Source organism: Engystomops pustulosus, chromosome 9 (assembly GCF_040894005.1).
Source record: "Engystomops pustulosus chromosome 9, aEngPut4.maternal, whole genome shotgun sequence".
Taxonomy (NCBI): domain Eukaryota; kingdom Metazoa; phylum Chordata; class Amphibia; order Anura; family Leptodactylidae; genus Engystomops; species Engystomops pustulosus.
Genome location: NC_092419.1, coordinates 3,710,419 through 3,736,744, shown reverse-complemented (window position 1 = coordinate 3,736,744; position 26,326 = coordinate 3,710,419). Strand labels below are relative to the sequence as shown.

The following is a 26,326-nucleotide window of genomic DNA, read 5'->3' as shown; positions in this document are numbered from 1 at the left end:
GGAATATAACTACTATAATACTGCCCCTATGTACAGGAATATAACTACTATAATACTGCCCCCTATGTACAGGAATATAACTACTATAATACTGCCCCCTATGTACAGGAATATAACTACTATAATACTGCCCCCTATGTACAGGAATATAACTACTATAATACTGCCCCTATGTACAGGAATATAACTACTATAATACTGCCCCTATGTACAGGAATATAACTACTATAATACTGCCCCCTATGTACAGGAATATAACTACTATAATACTGCCCCCTATGTACAGGAATATAACTACTATAATACTGCCCCCTATGTACAGGAATATAACTACTATAATACTACCCCCTATGTACAAGAATATAACTACTATAATACTGCCCCCTATGTACAGAAATATAACTACTATAATACCGCCCCCTATGTACAAGAATATAACTACTATAATACTGCCCCCTATGTACAGGAATATAACTACTATAATACTGCCCCCTATGTACAGGAATATAACTACTATAATACTGCCCCCTATGTACAGGGATACAACTACTATAATACTGCCCCCTATGTACAGGAATATAACTACTATAATACTTCCCCCTATGTACAGGAATATAACTACTATAATACTGCCCCCTATGTACAAGAATATAACTAATATAATACTGCCCCCTATGTACAGGAATATAACTACTATAATACTGCCCCCTATGTACAGGAATATAACTACTATAATACTGCCCCCTATGTACAGGAATATAACTACTATAATACTGCCCCCTATGTACAAGGATATAACTACTATAATCCTGCCCCCTATGTACAAGAATATAACTACTATAATACTGCCCCCTATGTACAGGAATATAACTACTATAATACTGCCCCCTATGTACAGGAATATAACTACTATAATACTGCCCCCTATGTACAAGGATATAACTACTATAATCCTGCCCCCTATGTACAAGAATATAACTACTATAATACTGCCCCCTATGTACAGGAATATAACTACTATAATACTGCCCCTATGTACAGGAATATAACTACTATAATACTGCCCCCTATGTACAGGAATATAACTACTATAATACTGCCCCCCTATGTACAGGAATATAACTACTATAATACTGCCCCTATGTACAGGAATATAACTACTATAATACTGCCCCCTATGTACAAGACTATAACTACTATAATACTGCCCCCTATGTACAGGAATATAACTACTATAATACTGCCCCCTATGTACAAGAATATAACTACTATAATACTGCCCCCTATGTACAAGAATATAACTACTATAATACTGCCCCCTATGTACAGGAATATAACTACTATAATACTGCCCCCTATGTACAGGAATATAACTTCTATAATACTGCCCCCTATGTACAGGAATATAACTTCTATAATACTGCCCCCTATGTACAAGAATATAACTACTATAATACTGCCCCCTATGTACAGGAATATAACTTCTATAATACTGCCCCCTATGTACAGGGATACAACTACTATAATACTGCCCCCTATGTACAAGAATATAACTACTATAATACTGCCCCCTATGTACAGGAATATAACTTCTATAATACTGCCCCCTATGTACAGGAATATAACTTCTATAATACTGCCCCCTATGTACAGGGATACAACTACTATAATACTGCCCCCTATGTACAGGAATAGTAGTTTCCGCTCCTGACATGTGGAATAACCCGATGTCTTTTTCTCTCTATCACAACGTTCCAGTGAATAAATCTTTTCAGACATGAATGATGATCACGCGTGCGTCTGCTTCCACTTCCAGTAATGAAGAAAAACAGATTCACACCAGCCATACACATAGTAAACATACAAAACGCACCAAGAACGGCCCAAAACCGCACCGTGTGACCGCGCCCAAAGGACCGAGAAACACCTGAAACTAGGAAGCTCTCGCTGCCGCTCTCCTCCGTTACAAGGGCTGAATAGACCGGCCATAGTTTTGCGTGAAAACCAGCGAACACGACTTGGAGGAGACGTATTTGCACTGTGACAGAAAACTGTCATAGAAGAAGTGATGAATCTCCCCTTAGTGTTTACGCTGTGTTAACATTTTGTTTACGTCTACACAGTGTTAACATAACACATTGTAATCGGCAGGGAATTGCACTTACGTGTTCTGGATGACTTGCAGTTTGAACACAATTCAATCACAACCGGACGGCGCTTGTCCCCATTGTATGCGCATCTCCAGCGCACGCAGTCACGGGCGCCACGTGTTCTGCAACATTTACATGCGCCGGACACCATAACACAACATGGGAAGGTAGGTAAGTCACGGTAACAGAGGCCGGCACATGTCTCGTATATACATCTGTATACAAGGGGCACAAGACCGTGTTCACACCTTGCGCCCCAGGTACAGGGTCCACTGGAAACAGCTGTCACAATCATGAAGGACTTACCTATGACCCTGGGGGCGCGTTCACACGTTGCATTTTGGTTGCGTTTTTCATTGCGTTTGAAACGCATTCAACAGCTGAGGACCTCTCATTAGGCAAATTACCTCTAATTTGCCTAATCACATTACCGTTTTCGTTTGTTAATGCAATGTTAATGAATGCGTTAACAAAATGTATGTGTTAACGTGTTGTTAACACATGCGTTAACATCACGATTACGATTCGTTTTGTAAATGGAAATGTTAACAGTAATGGAATTAGGCAAATTACCTCTTCTCAGCTGTTGTAATGCGTTTCAAGCGCAATGAAAATGCAACCAAAGCGTAACGTGTGAACATAAGGACGGGGTGGGGAACTGACCAAAAAGTGTGACCCCCTCCCCTATCCTGGTGGTAAAGATCGGAACAAAGCGCCAGTTCCCATCTGCGTTTTGGCAGAAGGGAAGTGTGAGTACGGCCTGAGGGCGCGTTCACACCATGCACAGCGTCACATTTTTGTTACGTTTTTGACGCATTCACAAGGTCTTGATCACACGCGGAGGTTACGCTGCGTTTTAGCAAATGTAATGGAAACGTAATGTAACCTTCGTATGTGATCAGGGCTGAAGCCTTTGGAATGCGTCAAAAACGCATCAAAAAAACGTGACGCAACGTGTGAATGCAGCCTGAGCTCTGATCTCAAGGCGACATCTAGTGGCTAAAGCCGACAACTACAAGGAAACAACGGAGGCTGCAAAATCATTAAAAACCAAAACCGACTGACGCTAATGGAAAAAAATCGTATCCGTCCAGACATCTTATAATTTACAAAAGTCTCTTTTTTTGAACTCCGGTGGCAACTACTCCCAGGACTTTCTATCCAGGAATAATGTGATCCATAACGACATAGAGGGAGCTCAATCCCCAGGAAACTCCTCATCCTAATTGTGTGCAGCCGAAATAGTAGGAAGAGAACCCAAAAAAATAGTGATGCCGGACAGAGCTCAAGCGACGGCGGCTTCTACCTTCAATTTACAGTCCGTTTTTAAGCCAAAGTGGCAGTCCTACAGGTCAGGGGTCACTCTGTGTCATCCGTACAGGTCAGGGGTCACATGGTGTCATCTGTACAGGTCAGGGGTCACTCGGTGTCATCCGTACAGGTCAGGGGTCACACGGTGTCATCCGTACAGGTCAGGGGTCACACGGTGTCATCTGTACAGGTCAGGGGTCACACGGTGTCATCTGTACAGGTCAGGGGTCACACGGTGTCATCCGTACAGGTCAGGGGTCACACGGTGTCATCCGTACAGGTCAGGGGTCACACGGTGTCATCCGTACAGGTCAGGGGTCACATGGTGTCATCCGTACAGGTCAGGGGTCACTCGGTGTCATCCGTACAGGTCAGGGGTCACTCGGTGTCATCCGTACAGGTCAGGGGTCACTCGGTGTCATCCGTACAGGTCAGGGGTCGCGAGGTGTCATCCGTACAGGTCAGGGGTCGCGAGGTGTCATCCGTACAGGTCAGGGGTCGCGAGGTGTCATCCGTACAGGTCAGGGGTCGCGAGGTGTCATCCGTACAGGTCAGGGGTCACACTGTGTCATCCGTACAGGTCAGGGGTCACTCTGTGTCATCCGTACAGGTCAGGGGTCACTCTGTGTCATCCGTACAGGTCATCCCCAGACATTTTTACAAATCCTCCCGCAATGTAGCAAAAAATGTAGTAAGACCACAGCACAAAAATGATTTTGGCACAGATTGGATCACTGCGCGGTCGGCTGCGGGGTTCCAGTAAGGGTGATGTCACACATGGCGTTTTTGGTCCGTTTTCAGTCAGTTTTTGGCCGTTTACCAGGCGTTTGGCTGCTTACAACCTGTTTATCTATTAATATAATTGGGAAAAATGGACCAAAAACGCCACGTGTGGCATCACCCTAATGTGCGCTCGCCTAGTGACAGTTTGCTGCTGATTTTGCATTTTCAGTTGACACGCTGGTTCTCGTAGATTTTATTGATTAGAAATGAACATCACATGGAGACATTTGCAGTGTAGACGCCATCATACATTATAGCTCATTATCACCTGGCTGCTGCAGAACCTCTTCTCGTACCAACACAATGGGGCAGATTTATCAAGTGTCTGAAAGTCAGAATATTTCCATTTGCCCATGGCAACCAATCACAGCTCCCCTTTAAAATATTCATGAACACTGGTAAAGTGAAAGCTGAACTGTGATTGGTTGCCATGGGCAACTGGAAATATTCTGACTTTCAGACTCTTGATAAATCTGCCCCAATGAATCTTGAATGAATCCGATTCTGTGGTCGGAATGTTGCAAGTTTACTTTACTTTCGAGCAGAGAAACATTTCATTACAATGAGAAACCTTGTTACCCAGAGCAACCAATCAGAGCTCGACTTGTCTCAAACTGCTCTGACAAATGAAAGCTGTGCTGTGATTGGTGCTTCACACAAACTCAACAATGTGGCGCTTTATTAAACTGTCAAAATGTGACCGCAGCAGAGTGAAAAGATGTGACCGCAGCAGAGCGAGAAGATGTGACCGCAGCAGAGCGAGAAGATGTGACCGCAGCAGAGCGAAAAGATGTGACCGCAGCAGAGCGAGAAGATGTGACCGCAGCAGAGCGAGAAGATGTGACCGCAGCAGAGCGAAAAGATGTGACCGCAGCAGAGCGAGAAGATGTGACCGCAGCAGAGCGAAAAGATGTGACCGCAGCAGAGCGAGAAGATGTGACCGCAGCAGAGCGAGAAGATGTGACCGCAGCAGAGCGAAAAGATGTGACCGCAGCAGAGCGAGAAGATGTGACCGCAGCAGAGCGAGAAGATGTGACCGCAGCAGAGTGAGAAGATGTGACCGCAGCAGAGCGAAAAGATGTGACCGCAGCAGAGCGAGAAGATGTGACCGCAGCAGAGCGAGAAGATGTGACCGCAGCAGAACGAGAAGATGTGACCGCAGCAGAACGAGAAGATGTGACCGCAGCAGAGCGAAAAGATGTGACCGCAGCAGAACGAGAAGATGTGACCGCAGCAGAGCGAGAAAAGTGAAACAGCTAAAAGATTCCAAACCGGTTCAAGTGTTACAATAAAATAGAATAAAATCAGGAATAGAAAATCAGGAGACGGGAAATAAAAGCGTCACCGTGTTAGGAAGGAGGTCACCGAGAAAGAGGAGGTCACCGAGAGGGAGGAGGTCACCGAGAAAGAGGAGGTCACCGAGAAAGAGGAGGTCACCGAGAAAGAGGAGGTCACCGAGAAAGAGGAGGTCACCGAGAGGGAGGAGGTCACCGAGAGGGAGGTGGTCACCGAGGGGGAGGAGGTCACCGAGGGGGAGGTGGTCACCGAGGGGGAGGAGGTCACCGAGGGGGAGGAGGTCACCGAGGGGGAGGAGGTCACCGAGAAAGAGGAGGTCACCGAGAAAGAGGAGGTCACCGAGAGGGAGGAGGTCACCGAGAGGGAGGTGGTCACCGAGGGGGAGGAGGTCACCGAGGGGGAGGAGGTCACCGAGGGGGAGGTGGTCACCGAGGGGGAGGAGGTCACCGAGGGGGAGGTGGTCACCGAGGGGGAGGAGGTCACCGAGGGGGAGGAGGTCACCGAGAGGGAGGAGGTCACCGGAGGTCATAGCGCAGAAACCGCATTTATCATCAATTAAAACTTTGGTTTTTTAAATAAGAAATAAGCAATAAAAAAAAGTGCAAAAACAAACTACAAGTGCAGTAACTGCTGACCTCATCAAGAAGCGGCTAATTATATCCAATTACTCAGCCAGAAGCCCCTCGCCCTATAACAGCAGCAGCGGAATCCCAGGAAACTGGTCTGGGATCTAAGCGCACCTTCACAAACATTTCTATAAAATGGCCAAAACGTGACAATTTTAGGCAAATTAATCCAAAAGTGCATTGTGAACCTGACGTGTAAATCTGTGGAGCTCAATCGGTTTCTTTTGGTCACTGTAAGGAGCAGCCAAAACATTATATTAAAGGGGTCGCCCACTTTCACCAAATATGTGATATGGTTTGTGTAATAAAAATGTATACAATTTTCTAATATCATGTCTGTAACAATTCCTCTTGGTTTTCTAGATCTCTGCTTGCTGTCATTCTATAGAAGCTTCTCAGTTTACTCCAGTGAATAGAAATCTGCCATGTGATGTGATGGAGGTGCACGAGCCGCTATGATCACTGAGAGTGATAGGAGATGTGTGATAATAACGTCTCGTGCTCCTGCGTGTCCATCACATATAGCAGGACAGCAAGCAGAGATCTAGAAAACCGGGAGGAATTGATACAGAAAGTATATTGGAAAATTGTATCACTTTATAGAATACACAAAATATCAATTATTTGCTTTAACTGTGGGAAAACCTGATGATGATGAAGTCGGGTGTCACAATAATGTGGAGCTCAGAGGATCCATTAGGAGCCGCCATGACGGATTCCTTCACATATGATGGATGAATAAGTTCTGCACACGGGACGGGAAATATCGGGAGCCCAATGGACCTGGTTATAGTCCCTGGGGTGTCCCGGGCTCCATTGTCATGTGACATCCCGCTCCGTGTATAGAGGAAAGGAAAGTGGATGTGACCCCGGACGGCCAGGGTGAGGGGCAGCCGCTGCACGGACGTCTCGCAGGGATCGGGTCCTCGGTTCTGCCATTATTCTCTATTCGGATTTATTCTGTAAGAAACATAAACATTGGGTGATGTGTCTCGTGTACATGGGACATGGAGCCCCCCATGAGGTCACAGATAGAAGCTTCACATATCGGGGTCATGTACCCCCTCATTAGGTTCTCATGTCCCCGGGTCAGAGCTTTACCTTCTGCACCTTCAGATCTTGGGCGGTGAGAGACGTCGCTGTAATAGAGAAGAGGAATCGTTACATCCTCCACAATACGGAGGGAGCGGCCCCATCGCTGCTCTAATCATCCAGGTACACGGTAAAACAATATGGAGTCCGAAAGTGATTAACTCATAAACGTCTGGTAGTCGGAGTCACATCTCATTAACCGGACGATTTTAACACATTAACCCCCAATGATAAGATGCAGAATGACCAGCGCCTCATTGGGAGCCTCCATCTTTAGAGGTTGGGGTCTTCTGGCAGATGTAACCACCACCTGTACATAACAATACCGCGCATCCTGCCCCTCCATGGCCGCACCTCCTGCCCCTCCATGGCCGCACCTCCTGCCCCTCCATGGCCGCACCTCCTGCCCCTCCATGGCCGCACGTCCTGCCCCTCCATGACCGCGCATCCTGCCCCTCCATGACCGCACATCCTGCCCCTCCATGACCGCACGCCTGCCCCTCCATGGCCGCACATCCTGCCCCTCCATGGCCGCACCTCCTGCCCCTCCATGACCGCACGCCTGCCCCTCCATGGCCGCACCTCCTGCCCCTCCATGACCGCACGCCTGCCCCTCCATGGCCGCGCATCCTGCCCCTCCATGACCGCACATCCTGCCCCTCCATGACCGCACGCCTGCCCCTCCATGGCCGCACCTCCTGCCCCTCCATGGCCGCACCTCCTGCCCCTCCATGGCCGCACGTCCTGCCCCTCCATGACCGCGCATCCTGCCCCTCCATGGCCGCACCTCCTGCCCCTCCATGACCGCACCTCCTGCCCCTCCATGACCGCACCTCCTGCCCCTCCATGACCGCACCTCCTGCCCCTCCATGGCCGCACATCCTGCCCCTCCATGGCCGCACATCCTGCCCCTCCATGACCGCACATCCTGCCCCTCCATGACCGCACGCCTGCCCCTCCATGGCCGCGCATCCTGCCCCTCCATGGCCGCACATCCTGCCCCTCCATGACCGCACCTCCTGCCCCTCCATGACCGCACCTCCTGCCCCTCCATGGCCGCACCTCCTGCCCCTCCATGACCGCACCTCCTGCCCCTCCATGACCGCACCTCCTGCCCCTCCATGGCCGCACATCCTGCCCCTCCATGGCCGCGCGTCCTGCCCCTCCATGGCCGCGCGTCCTGCCCCTCCATGACCGCACGCCTGCCCCTCCATGGCCGCACGTCCTGCCCCTCCATGGCCGCACATCCTGCCCCTCCATGACCGCACGCCTGCCCCTCCATGGCCGCGCGTCCTGCCCCTCCATGACCGCACGCCTGCCCCTCCATGACCGCACATCCTGCCCCTACATGGCCGCACCTCCTGCCCCTCCATGGCCGCACCTCCTGCCCCTCCATGGCCGCACCTCCTGCCCCTCCATGGCCGCACCTCCTGCCCCTCCATGGCCGCACCTCCTGCCCCTCCATGACCGCACATCCTGCCCCTCCATGGCCGCGCGTCCTGCCCCTCCATGGCCGCACGTCCTGCCCCTCCATGACCGCACCTCCTGCCCCTCCATGACCGCACGTCCTGCCCCTCCATGACCGCACGTCCTGCCCCTCCATGGCCGCACATCCTGCCCCTCCATGGCCGCACCTCCTGCCCCTCCATGGCCGCACCTCCTGCCCCTCCATGGCCGCACCTCCTGCCCCTCCATGGCCGCACCTCCTGCCCCTCCATGGCCGCACGTCCTGCCCCATTCCCATGATGCTCTTGGTTAAGTACCTTTCTGGCGCAGGAAGCTCAGGGTCCCATATAGAATCAGCGCGGTCAGGAAGAGGTACATTATATCCTCTATAGACGGCCTGGATACCCCTGTACAGATAGAGAGGATACAGAGCCTTATATACAGGGTCTTATATACAGCACCTTATATACAGAGCATAATATACAGAGCCTTATATACAGGGTCTTATATACAGAGTTTTGCCAAAGTATTTGCCCCCTTGAACTTTTCTACCTTTTCTACATTTCAGGCTTCAAACATAAAGATATGAAATTGTAATTTTATGGTGAAGAATCAAATGCCCATCACCCGACTTATCAGTATCCTCCCTGCACGGTCAGGGCCGCCATCAGGGGGGGTTACTGTGACTGTGTTCAGGAGGAGAACGGGCCCCAAGTCACATAAAAACCCTCCTCCCTTTCCCAGGAATGGATGATCAATCTGCCAGTCATGGGCTTGGAACATTAGTGGTCCTGGTGGTCAGCATGGCTAGCGAGCGGCGAGGTAGCGTAGTGCATGCGCACATGAATATCCAGGAGCACATTCTGATGAATGACTGACACGGTCGGCGAGAGCTGATGACAGCGGGATGAACATCGCTTGATGATGTCCGCATGGGGGATACTGCAGGGGGCGTCACTAAGACGGGTGATGGGCACACGGAGGAGCGGTTTCCCGAGGGGGGAGGGGCTCTATAGCCACTCCCAGGGGACAAATGGCCGAGTCACAGAGCACATGGCACTGAAAGGTGATATATAATATATATTTTATATGTTTAGAGATTTTTTTTCTGTAAAACTTATTTGGCAGTGCATGTCCTATGCTCTACGCGGACTGCCGGGTGCTAAATGGGTCTCCTGCTGACAGTTTACCTGCGGGGGATCATATTCATCATCATATTCATCATTTAGGATCATTCAGAGATCAGACACTGATCCTCTTTGCTGCACGGAAAGTAAAGGGGCGAATAATGTTACACCCCCCACTTTTCGGTTTATTCTTTTCTACAAAATACATAAGGTGATTCATCCACACATGGCGTTTTCAGCGCATGCGTTTTTGACCATTTTTGTCCATTTTTCGCAATTAAAGAGGTTGTAAGCAGCCAAACACATGGTAAACAGCCAAAAATGGCACGTGTGGCATTACCCATAGGCCCTGTGTATATTGCTATGTATCACTATGTGTGTACATGCAGCTGTCATTGTGTACATTACCTGCCACTCTGAGGGTCTGGGAGCTGGAGAGACCCCTGGGGGTGCTAACATGGGTGACTCTACAGAAGTAGCGCGCTCCGTTGAGGTCATTGCTGGCGATGACGCGCTGGAAAGCGCTGATGCTGTAGGTACCGTCCTGGTTGTGGATGTGGGCAGATTGGGATTTTCCAGTCAGGAGGGTGGGATGTGACTCCTCCGGAAGCTGAACTAAGAAATCTACAGAGATGTCCAGAGGGTGAAAGCGCAGAATGTCACAGGAGAGCGTCACCTCCTCCCCGGGGCGAGCGAAGAGCGGGGACGGCTGCAGTGTCACCTGAGGCTTCGCTGGACGAGAAATGGAGAGGAATAGAAGTTATAGCAGGTTTGTGGATCACTGCTCCTTCACCAGACATTTCCCACAGTCCATGCTCTTACCTGTGACCACCAGGTGGATTTCCCTCTGGGCCCTCAGGTACGGCACATACACGTTACATAACAAAGTGCCCTGATGCGCAATTTCCACATTTTCAATCAGGAGGGAAGCGTCGCCTTCATCGTGAAGGGCAGAGAAATTCAGGTGACACTGAGGGTCTTGCTCTTCCACCTTGTCCTTCCATCCTTCGTTGGCGTAGCGAAGACTCCCATCCCCCAGGGCACGATGGCGCCACTCAACAGAAAAGCGAGGCTGATGCCCCTTCCACATGCCACAAGGTAAAGTCAGGGACTTACCCAGCCGGGCGCGCTGGACGAAGGAGGAGGAGTACACGGCTAGAGAGACTAAAGAGGAGAGAACATCAGCTGGACAGTAATACCTCCTGTGTCACATAATTGCCCCTTGCTCCAGGCTCCCTCCCCTATGGGCCACAGTCTCCCTGCTCTGTGTTTCCCATCCGGGCCATAAGGTGGGAATCTGAGAGCACTCCCCACCCCCCACCGTGCAGGCAACACACTCAAAACGCTGCCAACCGCGCCTGAATAGTCCTCTGACCTGTGATGCGTCTGACGCAGACTCGTGCAACGACACCATTGTGGTGCCACGCGCAAAAGGGAGCGAAGGAGCACCAGAGAAGATGGAGTGAAGGGTGAGTATAATCATTGTGGCTGCTGGGGGCATCACTGTGACTTAAGGCTAGTGCGGACATCACTGCGGCTGCGGGATCACTTAAAAGAATTCAGAGACTTATTGCACTTTGGTATAAAATGCACATTTACTTGTATTTAGTTTTAAACATAATGGCGCAGATTTATTATAGTGGCTGCGCCAGTTTTCTGTCCTCATGTATTTTTTGCCTTTGCCCCAGTTTTGTGTTGCGGCTGCACTATGTCTGCTGCGACACCAAACTCTGCACATTAAGAAGCGTTACGTTGCCCAGTTTGATTGTGCGCCAAATTTATGTCTTAAGTCTGAATCCACCAAAATAAAACGGAAGGCCTTTGAATACCGCGCGCCGCTCTTCTGTCATCTGCCGCACCTGCACATGAGGGAGGCGCATGGAGCACTTTGGTCAGTGTCCGGCTCTCACGAGCTCCCTTTTATAATATGTGGTGTGCATGGCTCTGGTGATAATATGTGGTGTGCATGGCTCTGGTGATAATATGTGGTGTGCATGGCTCTGGTGATAATATGCGGTGCGCATGGCTCTGGTGATAATATGTGGTGTGCATGGCTCTGGTGATAATATGTGGTGTGCATGGCTCTAATGATAATATGTGGTGTGCATGGCTCTGGTGATAATATGTGGTGTGCATGGCTCTAATGATAATATGTGGTGTGCATGGCTCTTGTGATAATATGTGGTGTGCATGGCTCTGGTGATAATATGTGGTGTGCATGGCTCTGGTGATAATATGTGGTGTGCATGGCTCTGGTGATAATATGTGGTGTGCATGGCTCTGGTGATAATATGTGGTGTGCATGGCTCTGGTGATAATATGTGGTGTGCATGGCTCTGGTGATAATATGTGGTGTGCATGGCTCTGGTGATAATATGTGGTGTGCATGGCTCTGGTGATAATATGTGGTGTGCATGGCTCTGGTGATAACATGTGGTGCGCATGGCTCTGGTGATAACATGTGGTGTGCATGGCTCTAGTGATAATATGCGGTGTGCATGGCTCTGGTGATAATATGTGGTGTGCATGGCTCTGGTGATAATATGTGGTGTGCATGGCTCTAATGATAATATGTGGTGTGCATGGCTCTGGTGATAATATGTGGTGTGCATGGCTCTGGTGATAATATGTGGTGTGCATGGCTCTAATGATAATATGTGGTGTGCATGGCTCTTGTGATAATATGTGGTGTGCATGGCTCTGGTGATAATATGTGGTGTGCATGGCTCTAGTGATAATATGTGGTGTGCATGGCTCTGGTGATAATATGTGGTGTGCATGGCTCTGGTGATAATATGTGGTGTGCATGGCTCTGGTGATAATATGTGGTGCGCATGGCTCTAATGATAATATGTGGTGTGCATGGCTCTTGTGATAATATGTGGTGTGCATGGCTCTAATGATAATATGTGGTGTGCATGGCTCTTGTGATAATATGTGGTGTGCATGGCTCTAATGATAATATGTGGTGTGCATGGCTCTTGTGATAATATGTGGTGTGCATGGCTCTGGTGATAATATGTGGTGTGCATGGCTCTGGTGATAATATGTGGTGTGCATGGCTCTTGTGAAGACTTGGATGTGTTGGGCAGGAGGACACCTACCTGAGAAGTGATCCTTCCGGTCTCCCAGGGGTCCCAGCACGAGGCTCACGGCCCTCCCGTCCTTACTATTGCTGGCCGCCAGCGTGTACCAGGTCCTGGCGAGCGCCGGGGGGCTGATCTTCTCCTCGGTGAGGGAGCGCCCCCAGGTCAGTGACACTTCTTGAGGTAAGTGATGAGTTATCTCACAGGTGGTGAACTCCGGAGACAACTTCCCAGATGGATCTAAATACACGGACAAAAACCAGATACATCTAATGAGACCCAATGTTACAGTCTGGACCAGGAAAGTGCTGATTATTACTGGACGGACGACGTATTGGGTTTAATGTTTGTGTGACTCGCCCTCCCATGGGGGATAAGCGTAGATTAGGTTTTATAGATAAGATACATAAGGCAGAAGCCGTAGGTTATGTGATTGCTCATTGGGGCGATGATTATTACCCCGTGTATACGGGTGTCTCTTACCATCCCACACGGCACCAGGCGATAAGCAGCGCCATTTATGTGTATATTGTAGAAGTTTTTCGTACATTCATCATTATGTCACATCTGAAATGTCCTCACCAAACACATGGAGGAGTAAGGTGTCGGGGTCAGCGGTTACTGGAGAGCTTTGGGTCAGTCCAGCCGCGTCCGTGAATTGGATCAGCACCGGCGTCTGCAGGATGGCGCGAGGCTTAGACTCAGTCCCAGCGATGTCTTCCACCAACCAACAAGACAGAGACTGGGAGTCACCAGCAGGAGACACGGACATCATCCCGAAAGCTGCAAGAGAGGAGGACGAGCAATGGAGGATTACAAGAATATCAGTCTACCACACGTGGATATGCCGTGTACTGACTACCACGTGCGGATATGCCGTGTACTGACTGCACCACGTGGATATGTCGTGTACTGACTGCACCACGAGGATATGCCGTGTACTGACTGCACCACGTGGATATGCCGTGTACTGACTGCACCACGTGGATATGTCGTGTACTGACTGCACCACGTGGATATGTCGTGTACTGACTGCACCACGAGGATATGCCGTGTACTGACTGCACCACGTGGATATGCCGTGTACTGACTGCACCACGTGGATATGCCGTGTACTGACTGCACCACGTGGATATGCCGTGTACTGACTGCACCACGAGGATATGCCGTGTACTGACTGCACCACGAGGATATGCCGTGTACTGACTGCACCACGTGGATATGCCGTGTACTGACTGCACCACGTGGATATGTCGTGTACTGACTGCACCACGAGGATATGCCGTGTACTGACTGCACCATGTGGATATGCCGTGTACTGACTGCACCACGAGGATATGCCGTGTACTGACTGCACCATGTGGATATGCTGTGTACTGACTGCACCACGTGGATATGCCGTGTACTGACTGCACCACGCGGATATGCCGTGTACTGACTATCACATGTGGATATGCCGTGTACTGACTGCACCACGCGGATATGCCGTGGACTGACTGCACCACGTGGATATGCCGTGTACTGACTGCACCACGCGGATATGCCGTGTACTGACTATCACATGTGGATATGCCGTGTACCGACTACACCACGCGGATATGCCGTGTACTGACTGCACCACGTGGATATGCCGTGTACTGACTACACCACGTGGATATGCCGTGTACTGACTGCACCACGTGGATATGCCGTGTACTGACTACACCACGAGGATATGCCGTGTACTGACTGCACCACGTGGATATGCCGTGTACTTACTGCACCACGTGGATATGCCGTGTACTGACTACACCACGCGGATATGCCGTGTACTGACTGCACCACGCGGATATGCCGTGTACTGACTGCACCACGCGGATATGCCGTGTACTGACTGCACCACGCGGATATGCCGTGTACTGACTACACCACGAGGATATGCCGTGTACTTACTGCACCACGTGGATATGCCGTGTACTGACTACACCACGCGGATATGCCGTGTACTGACTGCACCACGCGGATATGCCGTGTACTGACTGCACCACGCGGATATGCCGTGTACCGACTGCACCACGCGGATATGCCGTGTACGGACTGCACCACGCGGATATGCCGTGTACTGACTGCACCACGCGGATATGCCGTGTACTGACTGCACCACGCGGATATGCCGTGTACTGACTGCACCACGCGGATATGCCGTGTACTGACTACCACGTGCGGATATGCTGTGTACTGACTGCACCACGTGGATATGCCGTGTACTGACTGCACCACGTGGATATGCCGTGTACTGACTGCACCACGTGCGGATATGCCGTGTACTGACTACCACATGTGGATATGCCGTGTACTGACTGCACCACGCGGATATGCCGTGTACTGACTGCACCACGTGGATATGCCGTGTACTGACTGCACCACGTGCGGATATGCCGTGTACTGACTACCACATGTGGATATGCCGTGTACTGACTGCACCACGCGGATATGCCGTGTACTGACTGCACCACGCGGATATGCCGTGTACTGACTACCACGTGCGGATATGCCGTGTACTGACTACCACATGTGGATATGCCGTGTACTGACTGCACCACGTGGAAATGCCGTGTACTGACTGCACCACGCGGATATGCCGTGTACTGACTACCACGTGCGGTACTGACTACCACATGTGGATATGCCGTGTACTATGTACATGATTCCCCCCGTCTGTTTAGTAATAGTCCCTATAAATGAACAGGGGACCCTTTAATATCAAGGATCTTTCTGGATCTGATCTTCACATTTCTGATATTTGTAATTGTCGGCCTTTACAAACAAATATTTTACATTAACAACATTTTTTTGATGACCATTTTTAATTATGAGGGATTAATAAATATAGAAATGTTTCCCTCGTGTTCTGAGCTTTTAGGTTTGTTCCATGGAGAATGTAAACATTTTTACTAATAAAAACGCAAATTGCAACGAAAATAACCAACACGATGTTCAGAATCGCAACACGCGATTAATAAAACAGACCGCACATATTAGAAGAAATCCAAAAAAACCAAACAAAAGAAGAACATGGAGACAATGGGGGTCATTTACTAAGGGCCCGAATTGCTTTTTTTCGTCGGGTTCCCTGAAAATTACCGATTTGCGCCAAATTGCCCCGGGTTTTGGCGCACGTGATCGGATTGTGGTGCATTGGGGCCGGCATGCACGCAACAGAAATCGGGGGCGTGGCCGTCGGGAAACCCGATGGATTCGGAAAAAACATGGAATTTTTTAAAAAAAAAGTGTTGCTTGACACGCACTTACCTGCACCCAGGAAAAGCTCGGTGAACAGCAGCGGACTCCGACAGACTTCAGCGCAGCAGCGACACCTGGTGGACATCAGGCGCACTACCTTAGTGAGTCGCCGGAAGATCCGGATCAGCATCGGAGAACGCACTGCTGGATCGCGAATGGACCGGGTAAGTAAATCTGCCCCAAGAGGTCTATATCCGTACACCATTAAATAAAAAAAAAGATAAATGACCCCCATAAAATATATAAAATAAGTCGGTGGTCGAGGAATGTGGAAGAATAATGAGCGGCTGATCAGTCACAGCGCGGGGACAACCTGCAGCGCAAAATGAAAGTAACGCGGCCGGAAAGTCCCAAGAATCTGAAACTAAACTTATACCATAATGGTGGAGAACAGAGTCACAATGCAGAGATATATATATATAGTATATACACATATACCGTATACACATCTATAGTATATATGCATATACTGTACACTCATACACATATATACACATATAGTATATACCATACACAGTCACACATATTGAAATTATTATGGAGTTGCAGTAGAAATGTAAAGGGTTAAATGCTGAGTGCTGCGGCAGATACTCACGGAGTATAATCAGCGCGAGGCTCATCCTGTAGATGGTGGGTGACATCGCGGTGGCCGGTGCCTCTGGTTCGGATCTGTCGCCCTCTCGCTGTTTCCTCTTTAGATCTGATCTTTTTATATTGTAACATTTCTTTCACTTTCACTTTCCGGAAGCGCGGCCTGTATTCCGGGGATCAGATTAACCCTCCGGCTGCTGGCCTGTAATCCGGAGATCAGATTAACCCTCCGGCTGCTGGCCTGTAATCCGGAGATCAGATTAACCCTCCGGCTGCTGGACTGTATTCCGGAGATCAGATTAACCCTCCGGCTGCTGGACTGTATTCCGGAGATCAGATTAACCCTCCGGCTGCTGGCCTGTAATCCGGAGATCAGATTAACCCTCCGGCTGCTGGACTGTATTCCGGAGATCAGATTAACCCTCCGGCTGCTGGCCTGTAATCCGGAGATCAGATTAACCCTCCGGCTGCTGGACTGTATTCCGGAGATCAGATTAACCCTCCGGCTGCTGGACTGTATTCCGGAGATCAGATTAACCCTCCGGCTGCTGGCCTGTAATCCGGAGATCAGATTAACCCTCCGGCTGCTGGACTGTATTCCGGAGATCAGATTAACCCTCCGGCTGCTGGACTGTATTCCGGAGATCAGATTAACCCTCCGGCTGCTGGCCTGTATTCCGGGGATCAGATTAACCCTCCGGCTGCTGGCCTGTAATCCGGAGATCAGATTAACCCTCCGGCTGCTGGACTGTATTCCGGAGATCAGATTAACCCTCCGGCTGCTGGACTGTATTCCGGAGATCAGATTAACCCTCCGGCTGCTGGCCTGTATTCCGGGGATCAGATTAACCCTCCGGCTGCTGGACTGTATTCCGGAGATCAGATTAACCCTCCGGCTGCTGGCCTGTAATCCGGAGATCAGATTAACCCTCCGGCTGCTGGACTGTATTCCGGAGATCAGATTAACCCTCCGGCTGCTGGACTGTATTCCGGAGATCAGATTAACCCTCCGGCTGCTGGCCTGTATTCCGGGGATCAGATTAACCCTCCGGCTGCTGGCCTGTAATCCGGAGATCAGATTAACCCTCCGGCTGCTGGACTGTATTCCGGAGATCAGATTAACCCTCCGGCTGCTGGACTGTATTCCGGAGATCAGATTAACCCTCCGGCTGCTGGCCTGTATTCCGGGGATCAGATTAACCCTCCGGCTGCTGGCCTGTATTCCGGAGATCAGATTAACCCTCCGGCTGCAGGACTGTATTCCGGAGATCAGATTAACCCTCCGGCTGCTGGACTGTATTCCGGAGATCAGATTAACCCTCCGGCTGCTGGACTGTATTCCGGAGATCAGATTAACCCTCCGGCTGCTGGACTGTATTCCGGAGATCAGATTAACCCTCCGGCTGCTGGACTGTATTCCGGAGATCAGATTAACCCTCCGGCTGCTGGACTGTATTCCGGAGATCAGATTAACCCTCCGGCTGCTGGACTGTATTCCGGAGATCAGATTAACCCTCCGGCTGCTGGACTGTATTCCTGAATCTGAGGACCTATTTCCTTACCTTCCTCTAGTAATAATAACGGGGTCCTGGGGTTATAGTCATAAGCACAGACCCTAATATGGAGACATTTAACTCTTAAACATCTCTGGGGGTAACTCGGCCCAATAATGACCCATCTCTGATATATAACGTTATATTTATACTTGATTTTACGTTGATGCAAGGAGTCCCGTCCTCTCTGCTGCGGTCGGTCCTTGGATCAGGGACTGATTTTAGGACTCACAGGTCAATAAAATGTCTGACAATCTCCAGGTAAAGCTCTTTATTCTACAAGCCAACAGAAATGAGTCACTTTTCAGGAGGTTATGAGCCTCACTACAATAAATTATGGCATAGAAAAGATGGGGAGAGTGTTGATATATATCATACAATGATGTATACACAGTAGTGTGGTGGAGCTCTATAGATCTATACGCCATCTATAGGCTCCTGTGCACATGAGGGGGGGGGTCGGTAGTGACGTTTTATCCAGACACATATATGTTATACCTGCACACGTTCCAGTCATCCAGCGTATGCGTCTGCTTTCTGTGTACCGTATATCAGTCTACTTATAAATAGTTTAGTGTTATATACATACAGGAGTGTGTGAACGAGGACCTATATACAGAGTCACACACATCGAATCACCCCGAGTCGTGTAGAGCCGCACCGTGTATACACATATGTGGTGTACGCCGATATACACACTGATGGTAGTATATATGTGATCAATGATGGAGACTTGGCCATGCGCTGGGAGTCCTTGCATCATTTACCACTATATATCACAGTGATGCAAGGACTCCCGCCTCTGCACTGTGGTCGGTACATGATATCCGCCATAGTGCAGTCCATACTCACAGACCGACCACAGTTGAGCGCTGCTGCCCCTAGTATACATGATGCTACTGTTTAAGTGGCCTCATCTACATGACTACTTTCACAGATCGGTGAGGATACGGTAGAAAACTCAGAGCAGCTCCTATTCCTGTCTCTTCTTCCCGTAGGTCATTCATGTGGCGTCCGGATTTGGGGATCAGTTTAAAGGTAACACAAAGATGTTAACTGATGTGCACGAAGCCTTGGGGTGATGCCGTGGCGTTTTGAACGCGTTTTTGGCCCGTTTGTAGGCAGTCCGTCAAAAAAACACATGCGTTACCGAATGTTTTTGACCAGTTTGAATTAAGACAATTGGTCAAACCTGTCAAAACGCAACACGCTGTTTAAAAATGTGTTCGGAACGCCACGTGCGGAGAATATTATCAAAACTGCAGCGAGACTGCGGGCGCATCACTGTACACACACATCTAATATCGCACGGGGGCATCAGCTGCACTGGCGTCTCATCACCGCCAGTAATACACAACAAGAGGTACAGCCGTGGTCCCCAAATATGTGGCTCTCCAGCTGCTACAAAACTATCCCTCCCGGCCCACCCCCAGAGCCACAGGAGTAATAAGTGCCTTAAAGGGGTTTCCCAGAAATTAATGTCAACCCCCCCCCCTCCCCCACCAAGCCACAGGACAGGGGATAACAATCCCTAACGCAAGGTCCTGATCCCCTAATACACAGAGTCACTATCTATGGAGATAACAGGAAAGAATTATACACCAAGGACTAAACACGCGGCTCCTCTCAGTGCTCCACAGTTTCTGATTTGTGAAATTAATGTACACAGCTCCAGTGCAGAGTGATGTGTATTCATGGCTCCAGACTACAAAGAAGCAGGGGTGGATTTAGCCATAAGGCTCATTTCATGTGGATCCGGTAATCAGGGGGCCCCTTACTGGAGGCCAACGAATCAGCAGTACAAACCTTGACTTCTCCTTATTAAAGGCATTGTCCCAAGTTGTTCCCTAAACTGTGAATGAGAAGCTGATCAGTGAGGGTCTAACTGCTGGGACCCCCACCAATCCAGAGATGTGGATCCCATTCTCCTTAATTGCCTACAGGAGCGACAGAAATTGCTGAGCACAGCGCTTATCTGTCTCCAGCACTCCCATTCACTGTTTATGAAAGTGCAGGAGATAACCAAGCGCTGTGCTCAACAATTTCCAATGCTCCACCTGCCACTGCACTCGGCTCTGCATAAGAGCTGTATACACAAAATACAATATATGTACAAATCACATTATGTTACTTTGTTTCTTATTTTAAAATTGTTAAAATAATAAAAAAAATTGTAATGGGCTGCAGAATGTGCAGAACCCTGAGAGAAGTCAGAGCAGCGCTGCCCCTGCTCCCTCCATGTAATGTACATCCATGTGGGAACACTGTACAGCCGGCAGTATACACACTATACGGGGAGAGAATATTAGTATCTGTCTACATTCTACAACCATGACGGAGCCTTATTGCACAAATATAAGTAGTTATTACAGAGCCGAGTATCCCCCGCAGTGACATTAGTGTTCAGCTTAGATACATGTAGACAAAGCTCAGGACACGGCAGACATTACATGAATGCACGCCAGGACCTCGGGGCACGGGACGCCAGGACCTCGGGGCACGGGACGCCAGGACCTCGGGGCACGGGACGCCAGGACCTCGGGGCACGGGACGCCAGGACCTCGGGGCACGGGACGCCAGGACCTCGGGGCACGGGACGCCAGGACCTCGGGGCACGGGACGCCAGGACCTCGGGGCACGGGACGCCAGGACCTCGGGGCACGGGACGCCAGGACCTCGGGGCACGGGACGCCAGGACCTCGGGGCACGGGACGCCAGGACCTCGGGGCACGGGACGCCAGGACCTCGGGGCACGGGACGCCAGGACCTCGGGGCACGGGACGCCAGGACCTCGGGGCACGGGACTCAATGACTGCTCCACAGTCCGGGGAGGCGAAGCAATGGCGGCTCCATTCTAGGTGACTTGTGCAGTGTAGCAGAGCCGTCACCAGGGAATCAGACATGTTGGGGGTTGTAGTTCTATTATACAGGACATAATTATATATGAACCTCATGAGCGGCTCCAGACAATGCGCCACATGAAGGATCTTAGCACTCAATAGATTTACAGCCCACAAAATCATCGAGAGTCGAATACTGTAGGGTCCTTATCAGCTCGTCTTCTAGTGATCTTCATCTTAGTCTCAGCCGGAGATAAAAAAAAGTCCCAATTCTCTCCTGAAGATGTGTCTCTACATTCCCGTCATCTCTCTCACCCCACGGCTAATCCCTTCCTATCATCATAAGCCTTGGAGAAGAGCTGTAGGTAAGTCTCATCCTGGTGGAGACTGTAGGTGCACGTCTCACCATGAACAAGGAGCAGATGGAGAAGATGATTGGGCAGAGGGAGAGTCATGAAGCATCAGACTCATTTTGCTTAAAAACTAAATACTGTACAAGTGTGGATATTCCTTCATAGCATCCGGGGTCTTCCCCGCGCCCTCCCAGCGGAGGAGAAGAGGTCCGGCCGAGGCCTAATGTCATGTAACTACAAGGCCATGGAGGACACTGAGCCCGGCATTCACCGTGTGCACGGGGTAGGTCATAGTCTTGTAGTGAAGGGGCAGCTTGTGCTGGAGTGGGTGAGAGGGGCAATTATATTGCTGATTACGTGGGGGACGCCTCCTCTGGTCCTCACGAGTGACATCTTGAGGGCATCTTGAGGCTCCGTGATGACGTCTCGGTTCTCTTCCACCGGCTCATTTTGGTCTGCGGCACAGAATCCGCTTTTCTTCTTCCTCCAATATTATTTGCCCTTCAGAAAAAGTTTTTGCTTTGTTGTTGCCCCTCTGCCCCACCCTCTGCCCCCCACCTGTGTTACACAGAGGGTGTCTCGCTAATGGCCTGTCCTCCTCCGGCCGCCCCCGCTCGGTGCCGCCTCTCGCAGTGCCCGCGATGCCGCATAAAGCTGTCCCTCCACATAAACTTCTTGGCACATACTTCGCACTCGTAGGGCTTGACTCCGGTGTGCGTCTTCATGTGCTCCGTCAGGTGGTGTTTCATCTTAAATTTTTTCCCACAGACCGGGCAGTCGAAGGGGCGCAGGTTGAGGTGCATGTTGACGTGGCGATCGCGCATGCTCTTGTGGGAGAATGCTTTCCCGCAATGGCAGAGGAAGATTTTGCCACCTTCTCCCTGGCTGGAGCCCGTCCCACCTTGTCCGGCTGCTCCGTGTCCGGAAGGTAACACCAGCAGCTGATTTCCTTGCATGTCCAGTGGCAGGAGAGGAGGTCCCTGGGGGTACCCAGGACCATTACCCGCTGCCTCCTCATAGGGCATGCCATCGGAGGGCTCACAGAAGTTCACCTGTTCCTCTGGAGCGTTCAGAGTGCGGACATCACTAATACTCAGCTGTTCCTCTTCCTCATCTTCTTCGAGCTCTTCTTCATCTTCTTCCTCCTCCCCTTCACACGTCAGCAGCAGACCCTGGTGAGGCCGCTCCTTTTTTACGTAGACCCAGTGTCTCTGAGGGACGATGCTCGGCCTTCGGTAACTGGAGCAACTTGCGACTGAGGCGTCTTCTCCGGAAGGTTCTTCTTCTACCCCGGCGTCTTCTGCTGCGGCTTCGCTGGTGACATCGCTGCGTCTCCTGCTCCGCTCCGTACATGGTTCTGGCGGAGCCTCACGGGGACTGAAGTAATTGCTGCTGCTCGGAGATTGGTTCTCGCTGGCTCTGCCGGAGTGAGGTCTCTGTGGGGTCGGACCACGGCTGCTCGCTGCCCCCTCCATGCTTCCGGCGCTGCTGCTGGCACGGGACTCCTTCAGAAGTTCGGAGCACTTGTCCACCACGTGCCACATCTGCAGGACGCTGCCCACTGTCAGGTAGTTGACGATCTCATCCGCCAGCATGGTCAGGCGCCCCGTGTAGGCAGCACATAAAACAGCTTCAAATGCCCCGGGGTCCACCACGCCGGGCAAGGCCACGCAGCTCATGCCCTTCAGCAGCACCTGGTCGTGGAAGTAGGGGGAGGAGGCGGCCAGCACGGCGCGATGGGCCCGGAACACGCGGCCCTGGGCATGGATGGAGACATCACAAAGCTTCCCTTCTACTCGCTGCTGGTTAAGACTCTCCAGGAGAGAACTGGCCACGTCAGGGAAGTCCACGTGGATGAGAGGACCACCGGTGTCCATGATAGCACAAGAGGAGTGGGGGGGACCTGAGGAGAGACAAGGACATGACAATGACATCACAATACTGTATTCTCAGTGACTCCCTCCCCAGCATTATACATGGTGCGGGGCGCAGAGAGCACAGAGCACAGCAGTGGGAGGACGACAGTCCATACAATGGCTCTAAGCCGGGGGCCACATAAGAAGTCGAAATGGCTTTAGAGGGCCGGACTTATATTATACTCAACTCCGTCCTACCCTATAGCTGTATATACCCTATAGCCCGGTAGCTGTATATACCCTATAGCCCGGTAGCTGTATATACCCTATAGCCCGGTAGCTGTATATACCCTATAGCTGTATATACCCTATAGCCCGGTAGCTGTATAAAACATTACAATGATTCAATGGAAATGCAGAGAACTAATTGTATCATTATGTAAAGATGGGGAGACAGTGACAGGGACGTGCCCCCCCCCCGGGACAGTGACGTGCCCCCCCCCCCCGGACAGTGACAGGGACGTGTGTCCCCCCCCCCGGGACAGTGACAGGGACGTTTTGAGCTTTGAGCTCTCCAATGTTACAATAGACTATGTTTCATGTCAACATTTTCAAGACCTCTGCTTCCAGTTGTAGAATGGAACTTTCTGGTAGCCACTATTCACTATACACAGGGATGAGGTCACTACACACAGGGGGGATGATGAGGTCACTATACACAGGAGGACGATGAGGTCACTACACACAGGGGGGATGATGAGGTCACTACACACAGGGGGGATGATGAGGTCACTACACACAGGGGGGATGATGAGGTCACTACACACTGGGGGGGGGTGATGAGGTCACTACACACAGGGGGGGGGGATGAGGTCACTACACACAGGGGGGGGGGATGAGGTCACTATACACAGGGGGGGGGGATGAGGTCACTATACACAGGGGGGGTGATGAGGTCCCTATACACAGGGGGGATGATGAGGTCACTATACACAGGGGGGATGATGAGGTCACTATACACAGGGGGGATGATGAGGTCACTATACACAGGGGGATGATGAGGTCACTATACACAGGGGGATGATGAGGTCACTATACACAGGGGGGATGATGAGGTCACTACACACAGGGGGGGGTGATGAGGTCACTACACACAGGGGGGGGGTGATGAGGTCACTATACACAGGGGGGATGATGAGGTCACTATACACAGGAGGATGATGAGGTCACTATACACAGGGGGGATGATGAGGTCACTACACACAGGGGGGATGATGAGGTCACTATACACAGGGGGGGTGATGAGGTCACTACACACAGGGGGATGATGAGGTCACTACACACAGGGGGGATGATAAGGTCACTACACACAGGGGGGATGATGAGGTCACTATACACAGGGGGGGTGATGAGGTCACTATACACAGGGGGGGATGATGAGGTCACTATACACAGGGGGGGATGATGAGGTCACTATACACAGGGGGGGATGATGAGGTCACTATACACAGGGGGGATGATGAGGTCACTACACACAGGGGGATGATGAGGTCACTATACACAGGGGGGATGATGAGGTCACTACACACAGGGGGGATGATGAGGTCACTACACACAGGGGGATGATGAGGTCACTATACACAGGGGGGTGATGAGGTCACTATACACATGGGGGGATGATGAGGTCACTATACACAGGGGGGATGATGAGGTCACTATACACAGGGGGGATGATGAGGTCACTATACACAGGGGGATGATGAGGTCACTATACACAGGGGGATGATGAGGTCACTATACACAGGGGGATGATGAGGTCACTATACACAGGGGGATGATGAGGTCACTATACACAGGGGGGATGATGAGGTCACTATACACAGGGGGGATGATGAGGTCACTATACACAGGGGGTGATGAGGTCACTATACACAGGGGGATGATGAGGTCACTATACACAGGGGGATGATGAGGTCACTATACACAGGGGGATGATGAGGTCACTATACACAGGGGGGGGTGATGAGGTCACTATACACAGGGGGATGATGAGGTCACTATACACAGGGGGATGATGAGGTCACTATACACAGGGGGATGATGAGGTCACTATACACAGGGGGATGATGAGGTCACTATACACAGGGGGGGTGATGAGGTCACTATACACAGGAGGGATGATGAGGTCACTATACACAGGAGGATGATGAGGTCACTATACACAGGGGGGTGATGAGGTCACTATACACAGGGGGATGATGAGGTCACTATACACAGGAGGATGATGAGGTCACTATACACAGGGGGGATGATGAGGTCACTATACACAGGAGGATGATGAGGTCACTATACACAGGGGGATGATGAGGTCACTATACACAGGGGGATGATGAGGTCACTATACACAGGAGGATGATGAGGTCACTATACACAGGGGGGATGATGAGGTCACTATACACAGGAGGATGATGAGGTCACTATACACAGGGGGGGTGATGAGGTCACTATACACAGGGGGGGTGATGAGGTCACTATACACAGGGGGATGATGAGGTCACTATACACAGGAGGAGGATGAGGTCACTATACACAGGGGGGATGATGAGGTCACTATACACAGGGGGGGATGATGAGGTCACTATACACAGGGGGGATGATGAGGTCACTATACACAGGGGGGATGATGAGGTCACTATACACAGGGGGGATGATGAGGTCACTATACACAGGGGGGATGATGAGGTCACTATACACAGGGGGGATGATGAGGTCACTATAAACAGGGATGAGGTCACTATACACAGGGGGGAGGATGAGGTCACTATACACAGGGATGAGGTCACTATACACAGGGGGGATGATGAGGTCACTATACACAGGGGGGGGGGGGTGATGAGGTCACTATACACAGGGGGGGGGGGTGATGAGGTCACT

The 26,326-nt window shown here is 50.8% G+C and overlaps 2 protein-coding genes across 2 annotated transcripts; both read right to left on the bottom strand.

Moving 5' to 3' along the window:
- Positions 1-5,873: 5,873 nt before the first annotated feature.
- TAPBP (TAP binding protein) lies at positions 5,874-16,956 on the bottom strand. Its single transcript, XM_072123190.1, has 8 exons — positions 16,795-16,956; positions 13,500-13,700; positions 12,936-13,157; positions 10,654-10,995; positions 10,240-10,563; positions 9,022-9,111; positions 7,268-7,305; positions 5,874-7,126 (listed from the first exon to the last, which is right to left on the bottom strand). Exons 1-8 carry the CDS (start codon positions 16,838-16,840, stop codon positions 7,112-7,114), a joined length of 1,278 nt encoding a protein of 425 aa, XP_071979291.1. The 5' UTR covers positions 16,841-16,956; the 3' UTR covers positions 5,874-7,111.
- Positions 16,957-19,839: 2,883 nt separating this feature from the next.
- ZBTB22 (zinc finger and BTB domain containing 22) lies at positions 19,840-23,440 on the bottom strand. The gene has a single exon (XM_072123080.1). It carries the CDS (start codon positions 23,411-23,413, stop codon positions 22,100-22,102), a length of 1,314 nt encoding a protein of 437 aa, XP_071979181.1. The 5' UTR covers positions 23,414-23,440; the 3' UTR covers positions 19,840-22,099.
- Positions 23,441-26,326: the final 2,886 nt, after the last annotated feature.